Source organism: Vanellus vanellus (genome assembly GCF_965231255.1).
Source record: "Vanellus vanellus genome assembly, contig: HAP1_SCAFFOLD_36, whole genome shotgun sequence".
In the NCBI taxonomy this organism is placed as follows: domain Eukaryota; kingdom Metazoa; phylum Chordata; class Aves; order Charadriiformes; family Charadriidae; genus Vanellus; species Vanellus vanellus.
The window spans coordinates 2,508,871-2,522,623 of NW_028127470.1; the positions used below are offsets into that span (position 1 = coordinate 2,508,871).

At 49.2% G+C, this 13,753-nt stretch overlaps 1 protein-coding gene across 1 annotated transcript; it reads right to left on the reverse strand.

Annotated features, from left to right (window-relative positions):
- Positions 1–214: 214 nt before the first annotated feature.
- On the reverse strand, positions 215–13,477 carry LOC309685253 (E3 ubiquitin-protein ligase TRIM36-like; the record flags this gene model as incomplete). The annotated part of the gene is made up of 7 exons (XM_082501054.1): positions 215–516; positions 802–1,095; positions 1,637–1,761; positions 2,413–2,666; positions 3,601–3,696; positions 4,777–4,923; positions 13,469–13,477. 7 exons carry the CDS (start codon positions 13,475–13,477, stop codon positions 215–217), a joined length of 1,227 nt encoding a protein of 408 aa, XP_082357180.1.
- Between the last annotated feature and the right edge of the window lie 276 nt (positions 13,478–13,753).

A 13,753-nucleotide genomic window follows, 5' to 3' on the forward strand; every position in this document is an offset into this window, starting at 1 on the left:
CCAGAAAGAAAGAAAATAGGACTCTGGACAATTAGAACATCTTCCTACTAATAGTAGAGGATGAACAGGACAACCTGCTTACACTATATCCTTCAAGCCACTTCCCACTGCTTAGGTTCATCTTGTATACTAATTGAGACCAGGCTCGCTCTTAATTTATTTTTTAAAAAGCCATCTCCTTATACAAAACATGTATTAAGCAAGAGTCTGCAATTTACCTTGGGCTGGTCACATCATGGGTATTATGGAACAGCTTCTGTATCTTGTTGCTAGAAACAACTCCCACTTTCACCAGGTAGGAATAGGCTTCCACGTGAAAAGCCCAGAAGTGCTTCCCTTTGGCAATCCCAGTGTCGCCAATGATGTAATCCAGGGTTGTGTAGCATCCGACCTGCATGCGCTCAGACCCCAGCAGTAGAGGAAATCCAGCCCTACTTTCCACAGAGGTTCTTCCTGGGTTCAGCAGGAGATGTTCACTGTTGTACCCGCATTTGTCATCAAAAAGAAAACTGAGAACTGAAAAACAGCATCCCAAAAAATTTTCTCTTAGTTAAGTATTTCTGTGCTTATAAACTATATTTTAAGTCATGCTGGCACTAGAATTCCTCGCTTTTAAAGGCTACCGGGAACATTACGCAAGCTAACACAGTCTCAGTATGCTACCTACTTAACCTGTTTGTTAACAGTGCTTTTAAACATGTATACAACCAGTAACAGTGTAGTAGAAGTCTGGGAGCTACTGGAAACCACCTACAGCTCTTAACACCACCAGCAGCTCGTGGACATAAGAAAACCCAATACCTGGGGCTGGAGGCGTACGCAAGATAACTTCTCGGCTCCAAGGGCTAGAGATGGATCCTTTATATCCTCGAACTCTGAAGGCATAGCTGCTGTCGTCATCGAGATCAGATATGACTTTGCTCTTGCTGCAAACTTCGATCTCCTGCCACGTTGTACTCTCCTCTTCTCTATTAAGCTTATGATACTCAAGAACATAGATATCAGCTGAGTCTGTCTTCCCAGGGCATTCCCAACTGATCAGAGCTTTGTTGTACATTTTGCTCTGCTCTTCATTGATTTCTGGTATTTCTAGACCTGGAATGACAGAGATTCAGGAGAAAAAAACCTCAAATGTAGATACATGTTGTTTTAGAATTAAACACAGAAGCCCTTTGTTGAGTGGCTACAGCACTGGGGGGACAGTGGGGGGGGGAAATCTGACTCAGTCAAAGAGTGCAGATGAGGATGGGTCTGTTCATGCACTTAAATCCTTTCTGGTTTTACTTTGAAAGTTGTATTATTTATTTTTGCTGGCAACTAAAAAACCATATAAAAACCTATTCTTTTCTGTCATGCAATCACGACAAAAAGCTGCTAGGAAGACCTAGTATTACTTAACTACAATATTTTGGAAGCCAGTGTAAACTGGTTCTGAATGCCATGGCATCTTACCTTCTTTATCAAAGCTGAAGCTAGCATTGCTGCCAGGTAACGCCTTGTGAATCACAGAGGCAGAAGGGACAATGCAAGTCACAAGACTGAGTTCTGCAACTGCAGCCCTGCACAAGTTTTGCCTCTTTCCAGAGAAGCCCTTAAAGCTGTAACTCAAGAAAGACGTGATGCTCTCATAATTTACCATTGGAATGGAAGGACAAGTCACCAAGGATCTCTTCTTGCTTGGCTATGTCCATCACAAAGTCCTCGAAAGTAGTTTCAGCTGCTGGCTTGAAGCTCTTCAGAGATTCAGTAGCTTTTTGGATTCTGAAAGCACAGAAGCAGAGGGATGGCAGAAGAAGGAAAAAGGAATTCACATGGGTGCATTCCTTAAAGCAAAACCGCTAGGTTTTGCTTTAAAAAAAGTTCTCTTTTCAGGTACTTACTCATGTGTCCCAGAAACTTGTCTCTCTAGACAGAATTAAAATGCAAAATTTAAAGGCCTTTTGTACATCAGTGTAAAGATAACTAACAGGGAATCTTTTGGTTGGCAGAGCATTTTAACAATTTGGGGCATTACATTCAAAGAACAAAATAGGTGTGAAGCGCTAATGGAGCACAACTATTCAGATCAAAGAGTTTAAAGCCAGAAGAGACCTGTTAGATTAACTTGCAAATACCCGATGCAATCTCTGAGCAAAGGACTGTATCAGTGAGCTGAATGGGTTACCCTTCCACTGCAGTCCTACTGAAGAAGGCTAGGCGTTGGCGCAGGACAGAGCCCCTCCTCTGGGCTGTTTTTTAACGCACACTGTAATATAGGAATTTCTACTGAATGGTACCGGGACCGCCTCTGAGGCTCTGCAACACAAAGTACTTGCATTCAGTACTTTCCTAGCAGGTGTCCAAAGAATATGACTGACCAGACATCCCTGGAACAGTACCTGTACCTCAAACGGAAGATAATTAATAAGATACCTGACATGAAGTTGTTTTGCTGTTTGAACAAAACAAGATGGATCGGTTTCTTTAAGCAGTTCTTGAGCAAGTCCTACAAGGCCATTATTTTCCAGGAGCCCTTGAGATTCTTCTGCTTGTGTTTGCAATTTTTCCAGCCTTAAATTCTTAGAAGCTTCAATTGCCCTAAGAGCTGCGGATTTCTTCTCTTCCAGGACATGAGATAATTTCTCAAAACTCTGAGATGCTTCTTCTTTAGCTCTTTCACTGTTGCACTAGGAGGGAACAAAAGACATTTTAGACGGATCCCACAGCACTGTGGCTGTGTACAGAAATGTACTTAGGGTTGTTCAAGAGATCAGAGCAAACTAGTCATCTGTTTGACTGACAAGACTAACGAGCTTTGTTATGCTCTTCAACACTGAAAATGCAATCAGCACTGCACCCAAGCTAGTAAGCGTCTCCTACGTTAACACAGAGAGGAAAGAGCAGGAAATTATTCCTCCGATTATGTATTGAGTTATGCACAGCGTTTGTCTAAATAGTTCATGGAAAAGCACTGTAAAAGCAAGTCAGCGTCTGAAGTCTTCATGCCCAAGACCTAGGTGCTCTTCCACCTTCCCCAGTCACCCTGAACTGGGAGTCCAGCCCAGTTTCTCCCCTATGCCCTGTAGTGCCACCTCTGATGAGTGCCCTGGATTAAAGGAACTATGAAGCACAAAGGCCATCTGCAGCAAGATACAGGCAGGGCCAGGAGCTCCTGCCAATTTTTGCCATTGCGTTTTTCAGCTCGTATGTGAGCTCCCAGCTCTGACTCTTCTGCAGGGAGATTTTGCCCTTAATTCTGACTTCACTGCAACATCCTCAAGGTAAACAGACAGCATAAATTGTGCAGCACCACTCATATGCAAGAGCTGTAAGTCTAACCCACCTCTCTTTGGGTAAGGTATCAAATAAGCTTTATGTCAATTAAAATCACAGCAGCACCCAAAACTTAACTTCCCTCTGTAGGTTGCCCAAATTTCCCACACTGTCAGGATTAGGTCTTACCGTCTGTGACTCAGAACCAACACAAACTGTTCAGAAATGGTTTTGCTGGCTAACAAAAAAAAAAAAACCAAAGGATCTGGAACACTTCACTGTTCCATTTGGAGTCCCTGCTGTGTCCTTGCAAGGTCCATCCCCAGACAACCCACAAGCCACTCTCACCTCTGTTTCTTTCAGCAGCAGATCCAGCTGCGTGATGCGAGCTTTCACCTGGCTCTCCTTACTGATGAGGTACTCGATATCTTTTGAAAGCTTCTCCTGTTAAAAGAAAACAGCAAACTGGCAGGCAGAACAAGGGCATCCCACCCAAACTGACAACAAGCACAGGTGGGCCACCCAGCCAGCACTCAGTTTCTGTAGTTACGAGGACAAGAGCCTGCCATCAGTTATGAGCAGCAACCCTGCGGAGAACTGCTCAGTGACCCGCCATGACTGGCCCGGGACATCAGGCCACTGCCATGTGCAGGACTGGTGGCACAGCCTCTGAGGAGAAGAGGTGACAGCCTCAGCTGGCTCATCCTTCCCCAGCCACAGCAGTCACCTTCTGTCTTAGGCTAGGAACACGAGTCTTCAAGACATTACCAGAACTAATAGAAAAGCCTCATAGGTTATTAACTCATCTGTAGTAAGGTTTGCTAGAAAAATGAGTGGTTGGAAACTTGAACTTATGAGTGTCTCTGCACTTCCTTAGTTGCAAGAGTTAACAGCTGTACAGGAAAAGCCTTGCAAACAGGCGAGGAGGCCAAAGAGCAGAAGGCAGGCTGGGATGGGCTTTTTTTTTTTTTTTTCTCTCCTGTGAGCAAGAGAGGAAGCAAAGGAAGAAGAGGAGGCAGCAGCAATCATTCTTTAATAACAAAGCAGTGTTTGCAAGTCTGCCCTGTTGTATGGTGCTTAGGGAATCAACAGCTCTGCAACTTCAAAAACATACAGCGTCCCAGCAGATAACTGCCGATGCAGATTCTTCAGGAGTGCTTCTGAAGTATAAGCTAACCCAAGCCACAAGGACACTTGCCTTAAAAAAGCCAGATTGTAAACCATTAACTTCTTAAACCTTCTGCATTGGTCAGTACTGATGCACAGTTGGCTAACATAAGGTGGAAGCGCTTTTAAGGGGTTCTGTTTGAAGCCTCATAGAAAATATAGTTTAGTTTCTTAGCCGCACACTATGTCACACTAATATATACATTAACAGATGTTGCACAGCAGCATGCCTCATGACTCGTTCAGTGTCCTCCAAACACACGTCCTGGCATCCTGCCAGGGGAAGTTTGCCCTTAAACCCGAGGCTCAGTGCTCTTCCCCCTTCTTAAGGCCAGGTCCAACAATATTTACTTTTACCTTAAAGGTTTTGTAGGCAGTGCTTATGGTTGTTACTCTGTGGTTTGCATGACATCCACCCGGTTTACATAGACGACAAACAGGCCTTCTGCAGGTTTCACAGTACATGTTTACCCTCTCCATTTCATGTTCTGGACACATCAAAATCTGGAAGAAAAAAAAAGAGAGCAGAGAGAATGCAGGTGTCCTTCCAAAAACGGAGGTGCTCAACAAACCACCAAAACACTCAATTATCCCACAGCAGCGTCTGACTTATCAGTGGGTATTTTTTATATTCTGTTTATCTTCCACCTTTTACATTTGTCCATGCCAGTGAAAGCCAGCAGATGAAAACAAACAGTTTCACCAGGTTTACAGTGAGTGAACCTGTAGCAATGTCTGTGTACACATCACATAGCCTCCATACTGCAATCAACCATTTTGCTAATCCCTGAAGTTGTCTGCACACCTCAAGCTCCCCGCACTCCAGTTCGGAGATGTAAATGCAATACATAACATGTCCACCCTGTCAAATTTAACCCTGTTCACACCGGCATCTCTTGAAACACCTATGAACTGTTTCTTAAAGCAAGAGTTGACATAATACTGTAATGACTGAGGTCTAAGCTAGACTCTGACCAGCCACATAGCCATTGCTCTTGGAGCAACAAATGAAACGCAGCCACCACCACCAGTCACAGCCATCTTAAAGACAAAAGGCCCCAGTGTTTCAATTTTTCTGTCTGACTCCAATTACAAGTTGCTCATGCTGAGCGCTAATTCCAGCAACAGCTTAAACAGCACTGTAAAAAACCTGGTGTTCACTAAAACTCATCTTTCAAAAACTGAGCGTGTTGAAATAACTGCTCAAAGAGGGAAAAAGTGCCGCTCAACTCCAAGATCGTGCAACAGATAAAGCCATCTAAAAGGCACATAAAGTAGCATAAACACAGACACTCAAAGCTAAGGTTGCAGACCATCTCCAAAACCAACTCTCAAGCTCCAAATGTTATCTTAGGCTATGGTGAAAAGCCCAAAGACAAAGGAAATGTTCAGGAAAATTAGCTGTGCAGGCAGACATCTCCAAAAACTGCAGTCATGCTGTTAGTCTGTGGAAGCAGTTTTTCCACAGCAGTGCACAGTCACACCTAACGGAAACTGCACACTTGTATTCATCTCCTCGTGTAAGTAAGAATTACAGCCTGCAAGCTAGAGACCGAAGAGGTCAGCAGATTACCTTGTCTAGTTCTCTCAGAATTCAAGAACAATCAGCCCAGTATCTGCTTCTCCCATCCCCACCACACACGTTACAAAGTGCTCTCCAGTCTGGTTGTGAATGAAAGCGGGTTTATGAAAGGTGGGTTAACCTTGACCAGCAGCCAGACAACAACCAAGCTGCTCACTCGCTCCCCGTCCTCAAGATGATACGAGGGGAAAGATGATCATGGGTCAAAACAAAGACAGGGAAATCACTTACAAATTATCAGTTCATTGCCAAGTCAAGTAGACTTGGATAGTCAGAAACTATGACTAAATATTTTAGACCATTCCCCCACCCCACTTTTTTTTTTTTTTCCCCTAGGCTCAAATTACTCCTTCATTTGCATTTGCATTTTTTCTTCTCACTCCCGCCTGGAGAGGCACACGAGGGATGGGAAATGGAGGATTACAGTCAGTGCATAACACTCCATCTCTGCTACTCCTTCCTCATTATAAGTTTCCTCTCTTCATCACAGGTCCTCTCCACAGGAGACCAAGGTGTTTGTGGCCAAGGGGATCTGTTCTCATTTCTTTCTGTCTTACTTTTGTCCTCTACACTCACAGAATGGGTGAGGTTGGAAGGCACCTCTGGAGACCGTGTAGTCCAAGCCCCAGCTGAGGCAGGGTCAGGTACAGCAGGTTGCTCAGGACCTTCTCTCGGTGGGTTTTGAATAACTCCGTTATTAGAGACTCCACCACCTCTCTGAGACACCTGTTCCAGTGTTTGTTCACCCTCAAAATTCAAAGCTCACTGGGAACTCCTGAGGGTTTGGAAGATCTCCATTGGTGGAGAGTTAACAACCTCTTTGGGCGGTTGCAGTGTTCCAGTGGTTCCAGGGTTTGACAACCTTCCGAGTCTACTCACTGGGAACTCCTGAGGTACAGTTGGCTCCCTTGCCTTCATTCCCTCCCATCAGGCATTGAGACACCTTAATAAGGTCTCCCTGAGCCATTTTTTCTCCAGACTGAACAGCCCCAGATCTCTCAGCCTGAAGAGGACTTCAGGTGTGTAGGGGCCATCGTGTCCACAGGCAGGTCCATGAAACTCTCCACGACAGCGGAGACAGGAGATGTGATGGGACACCGTACCACAGACCTATGGCACATCCTCCGCTTGAACGGCAGGTAACCGTGGCTGAAGAAGACACCAGAGGGGAAGGAAACACTGGAAACTCTTGGGGAGAGTGAAAGAGGGAACGGGGAAGGAGGGCTAAGACAACAGTGACAGGAAAGGAGAAGAGACAAATTGTCCCTTCCCAGGGGCGGGCTCACAGGGGTCGGGCTCACAGGACACAGCCAAGGGGGGTGAAGATGTCCATAAGAGCGTCCCACCCTGTGCCTGAGCTCTGCTTCCAGCAACAATGGCCCAAGGAGCTGCTCAGACATGCAAGTTTATGCACGTACCTTCAGACAGCGCTGAGTAAGAAAGCAAGGCCTGGAGTTACTAGGAACCAATTAAGGAAGCTAATTATGGCCTTCAAGCATGAACTGAAGTCCTCCAACTTCTCCAATAACCAAAGCACCCACTGAACCTTGCTCCCAGACAGAACCGCTGTCCTGAGGATAACAGTTATTGCCCACCATGTCAGGGATGAGGTGGACTCTCCTTCCCAGGCCCAAGGGGGTTAAACCCACACCTTAGACTGAAATAACGACTTTTCAGAGCAGCACTGGCACAGTTGGAAGCCCATCATCACCTGAAGGGCTCTGAGCTTTGCACCAGGCCAGTGCCCCTGGACGCCACGGCCGCGGCACGAGGAAGCAGTGACTCGGGGCACTTACAGTCACCGTGAGGTTCTCCCAGGTGATGCCAGACACATTGATCTTGTTGCTCTCCCAGAACTGCAGGGTTTCGTTGCTGGGATGGGTCGGTGCCTCACCCTTACAGCTGGGAGGAGAGAAGCCAAGACAGAGGTGAGGGGAAGGCGATGGACGTGCAGCCCTGAGCTCCTGCCAAGGGGCAGCGGCACTTTAGGAGGAAGAAACCCACTAGGAGATGGTGAGGAAGTCCAGCTTGCTGTGCGTGTGCACAGGGTAGGCCTCTCGCAGGTGACTCAGCTTCTCCAGAGCCTCATAGATGAAGATGATGCAGATGAGGGAGGCGAAGGCTTCTTCGGTGAAGCGGGTGATGTAGCACACCAAAGAGCTAGCGTCAGTGGCCACCAGCACCATGCAGAAGAAGGCGGTCCACAGCCCAATGCACGCCGTAGAGAGAGGTAGAAGAGTGCGTAGTCCCTGGGAAAGCAAAAGAAAACGCAGGGTGGAAAGGGCAGCAAGAGGCTCCGAGCCGTGCCTTCCTTTGGGGAAAGTCGGCAGCAATTCAGGAGCGTGTCAAGGCTGCGCATGGTAAATGCAGTTTCCACGTCCTACGACAGACAGCCTCGGGGCTTCGGTGCAGGGTGTGGGCCCGCAGGAGGAGAGGCCAATAATTTAATTATCATTCTTTAACAATTACCTTGTGTTAATGCCTCGGAGGCTAATTGAGGTCAGGTCCCTGTTGTGGAAGGTGGTGTTCTCCCACATCACCCCGATGCCCTAACAGCGAAACCGGCTGGGTTTGCACCCGGTTACCTGCTGCCAGCAAGTTGGGGCTTCATAATAAATTTAATTGCAATAAGAGAGGTTAATCTCCCATCACAGTTGCCACAACAAAAAGACTGTCATGGAAAATATCCATTTTGCCTGAAAAGCTCCTGCTTTTTCAAAAATCATCAAAACATTTGACCAGAGAACTGTTTGGATATGTGGGTAAAATATATTTCCACTTCCAGCAAAAAACATGCAAAAAAGTGCCCGAGTTTGTACTGAGAGGAAAGCAAATCTTCCCTCATTCCCAAACCAGAGTCATTTGTCTCATCTTCCCTGTGCAGCCCATCTCGGGCATCCATATCCTTGTGGTTTCTCCTCCTCCTGCTCTTTCACTTTAACTCTAAAAACCCTGAACCACCCATCCATCCTTCAGAGACCGAGGGCTCCTGCACCGTCACATACTAAAGCAGCAGCGCGTGATGTCTGTCACACAGAAGACAACTTAAATCTACCAACTACCACTAAGAAAAACATCTTTTCTCCATCCCTGCCTTCTTCTGAAGGCGCTCGCAGCACCTGGCCGCAGCAGCCAGCCTTACTTGCAGAATTTGTAAAGGATCTTCTCGAACACGAGGACGGGGCCGGTGCTGCCGAGGATGGCGAGAGGTTGGCCAGCAAAGAGGAAATACACCACGCCGGTCATGGATGCGCCCAGCAGCGACTCCATGGCACTCTGTCCAGGGAAGAGAGGCAGCAGCGAGTAATTAAATCATTAGAGGGAAAACCACAAGTGCAAATTCACTGCAGCAAGGACTTTTGCATGAGTGTTGTCCTCCCTCGTGCCACCCAACAGAGAGAGGTGCTCACTATGTGGCTGTTGGTTGCCTCCCCCAGCAGTCCCCCAAAGGTGATTGATGACGGGGGACATGCAGGCACAGTAGAGGAAGAGGAAGGACGCCAGACACTGCAGGCTCAGACCATCCCGAAAGTCCCTCCAGAACCAGGGGGCTTTTCACTTCACATCCCGGATCAAACCTCCAAAGAGCCTGGAGGAAGGAAAAAAAATTAAACCATTTTCGTGGAAGACCACGTTAAGTTTTCTTGGCTGAGGAAGGACAATCGCAAGCACAGAGTAACTTCCATTGCTAAAAAGAAGTCTCCTTCTCCCATTTTAGCCCCAGTAGAAACTGAGGCATACAAAAAAACCACAGAATCACAGAATAGTCAGGGTTGGAAGGGACCTCTGGAGATCATCTAGTCCAACCCCCTGCCAGAGCAGGGTCACCTACAACAGGTTGCACAGGACAGCGTCCAGGCGGGTTTTGAACATCTCCAGAGTGGGAGACTCCACAACCTCTCTGGGCAGCCTGTTCCAGTGCTCCACTACCCTCAAAGTGAAGAAGTTCCTCCTCATGTTAAGATGGAACTTCCTATGTTCAAGCTTGTGCCCATTACCCCTCGTCCTATCAATGGGCACCACTGAAAAAAGACTCCTCCCATCCCTCTGGCATCCTCCCTTTAAGTATTTGAAAGCATTAATAAGATCCCCCCTCATTCCTTTTCTCTACACTAAAGAGACCCAAGTTCCTCAGCCTTTCCTCATATGAAAGATGTTCTAATCCCCTAATCATCTTCGTAGCCCTTTGCTGGACCCTCTCCAGCAGATCCCTGTCTTTCTTGAACTGGGGAGCCCAGAACTGGACGCAGTACTCCAGATGCGGCCTCACCAGGGCAGAGTAGAGGGGGAGGATGACCTCCCTCCACCTGCTGGCCACACTCTTTTTGATGCACCCCAGGATGCCATTGGCCCTCTTGGCCACCAGGGCACATTGCTGGCTCATGGTCATCCTGTTGTCCACCAGGACTCCCAGGTCCCTTTCCACAGAGCTGCTCTCCAGGAGAGAGTCAGCCCCCAACCTGTACTGATGCGTGGGGTTATTCCTCCCCAGATACAGTACCCTACATTCACCCTTGTTGAATTTCATTAGGTTCCTCCCTGCCCAACTCTCCAGCCTGTCCAGGTCACGCTGTAAAGCAGCACAGCCTTCTGGCCTGTCAGCCACTCCTCCCAGTTTAGTGTCATCAGCAAACTTGCCGATGGTACACTCTATCCCTTCATCCACATCATCGATGAATATATTGAACAGGACTGGACCCAGTACTGACCCCTGAGGGACACCACTTGTTACTGACCTCCAACTAGACTGCACCACTAACCACAACCCTCTGAGCTCTATCTGTCACCCAGTTCTCAATCCACCCCACTGTCCATCCTCCAACAAAAGAAACCCTCCAACAAAAAGAAAAAGAGACCAAACCTGAGAGCCCGTCCCCTCTTATTGCAACAGTCCCTCACTTTGAGAAGCAGCACAGCTCTACCTGGAGGTACTTACACATCTGCTTCCACCCCAAAGCAAGAAAACCTGTGTGCAACCACGCTGCGGCTGAGCCCAGCTGCCCAAATCTCCCACCCACCCAGCCCAAGGGACCAAGCTGGTAACCTGGAGTCCCTTCACTGACCCAGTTCACCCCAAAACTCTGCTAGAAGGGAGGTGCACACTCAGATTTTAGGGGTAAACAGAAAAACACCCCACCAAACTATTTCAGTTCACACCTTCCTGTCCGCTCCAGTTACTAAAAGGGGAGACAGTTGAGTGTTTCAAACCAAAACCAAACCTCCTGCTTCATTCTTGTGGTTCCTTTCGAAAAATTAAAATAGGGATTTCCAAACTGGGGGTGGGGTGGGGAGACCCAACCCCACACTTTTGAGCACAGCCAGTTTCATTCTCCAAACGTTATACCTGCAGGACTCACTAGATGGCACTTGGCCACAGGACATGGCCACCACCAACCTCCAAAGGCCCTCAGAACCTACAAGGGTGAAGCTTCGTCTTCAGCCCAACCAGGCTCAGGCTTCTCTTACTGCAAGCCCGCTTTCCACACAAAACTGCATTTTTCTCCTCAAAAAAAAAAGCCAAGGGCTGACAGCTAATGCCCTCCTTGGCTGAAATACCACTGCCAGCGCTGCACAAAGAGCATCTGTGCCTTAAAAGCTGAAGGAGAACTACAGGAGTTCTCTTCTCCCCTTGCCCCCAGGGCTGGGGAAGCATCACTGGGATCACCGCGCTCAAAGAAATAAAAAACCAACCACGTCTCACACTCGAGTCGCAACTGCAGCTTTGAAAGGGCCTCCAGGAAACCCTTCTCTTTAGAGAAGAGCAAAATACCGGAAATCTGCTTTTTATCCCCCAAATTCCTGCTTCGACCGAATGGCATCACCTGCCGCCGCGCAGCAGCGACACTCGGGGAAGCTCACATCTCCCACTCGCCAGCCAATTTAACGAGCAAAAGGAACAAACGTTCCCATCTGGGAATGAGCTTTTTCTGGCCCCCGAGTACTTTGTCCTTCGCCGCCGCTGCCAGGTGCCTGGAAAACATCAAAGCATCGAAACTGGGCTGGGAAAGGGGATGGCGAGCTCACTTTTGAGTTTCGGAGCAGAGAGTGTTGTTCCATCTCAAGAAAACTTCTCCAAATTATTATTTTGCTGCAGCGTTTTTTTTGTCCCAGCAGGAGAGAGAGGGATTTTTGACTGTCCTGCCTCAGTTTACCTGTCTCAGTGCAACTCCTCCAGTTAGAAAGAAAAATCTTTCCCTGGGGAAGCGTTGGTGTAATTGAGGATGAGGAAAAGTACAAAGCAGAGGTTCACGTCCGGCTTTGAGTCCTCCCGGTGCCGGGGGAGGCCAAAAGCATCGCACGAGCACGCAAACTTCCCACCTCGGCCCCCTCGTCCCGTCACACGCAAGCTGGACTGGCCACCAGCAGCAGGAGGGAGGATTAATGTAATTAATCTCGAGCAAAGTGTAATTAATAACACTGATCCCAGTGTTATAAGGGGATGAGGGGCCAAACTGGGGGAGCTGCTCTGGTGGCGGAGCAGGAGACCCCCCTCCTTGCCCCTCTCCATCTCCATCCTACCCAGACGAAGCCACCGGTCCTGTGGCTCCCTCCTTTGCTATCGTGGGGGTCAGCACCGTCCCCTGCGGGGACCCCTCTGGCTCCTGAGCCAGGATTTGGGCTGTGACGGGGACTGGACCCGGGAGAGGACACATCTCCAGAGCCCCAAAGTAGGGCTGTGAGGGGGGGACACACGCAGGTCACAGCTGAGCATCACCAGGACGTGACCGTCATCCCTTGCTGGCGGAGACGCAAATTCCTCTCAGTCTTTGCCGTGAGCTGTAATTTCAGGGCAGATTAATTAATTCCCCACCTCTCGTTTGCCCCCGAGAGCAGCTCCTGCAGCCGGGTCCCATGGGTGCAGCGGGGGGGCGGACAGGCTCTCCCCCAGGCTAAGGAAATGCAGAAAGATGGGGGGACCACCCAGCCACCTCCTGCCTGCACCCCAACACCAGGCGCATCCGGTGGGACAAGAGCTGAGGTGACCAGGTGGCATGGGGCTCTGTGGGGACAGTGGCCTTTGTCCCCCTGCTCTGAAGGGCCACAGCATCACCAGGGGGTCACATCGAGATGCGGAGGAGGGGACAAGGAGGGGGGGTCTGGTGGGGAGACCCCCAACAGGCATCGCCCAGGTGCCTCCCTCCCACACCCACCTTGGGTACCCCTCACCTCCCCCTTTGAGCCCCCACCCCTCCGCCTTGCAGATGCCTTACACCCCCCTTCAGCGGCCTGCTGCCCCCCCTCCTTGCACACCCCCAGCACCCCATTTTAGACACCTACCACCCTCCTTACCCCCTCCAACCTTGCAGATGCCCTTCACTCCCCTTTCCATGGCCCTCACAGCCCCCCCCCCCCCCCGTGCAGATGCTTTGCCTCCCCCATTTGCCCCCACCCCCTGCTCCCCCTGTGTTTCCCCCCTGCCATGGGAAATGCCACAGTGAGCAGCCATGGAGCATCCTCCAGCCACACCAGCGGCATGGCACGGCCCGCCCGGGGGTACCGGGCATCCCCCTCCCTGCCCCGGTGCCGCTGCCTCCCACCTGACAGCTGAGGACCCCATCGGCCCATTGCTGCGGGCGGGCATGGCGGGGCTGGGGGGAGATAATTGCTTGATAACGATACTCTTAAGACATCCAAACAAAACACCAACAAAAATCACTACCATCACAAAAATGAATAGGTTTCGCAATAGGCTTTGCAGCCGTCAGCTCAGGGCAAACTCAAAGCCATGCAAGATTTTGTTCAACCATCCGA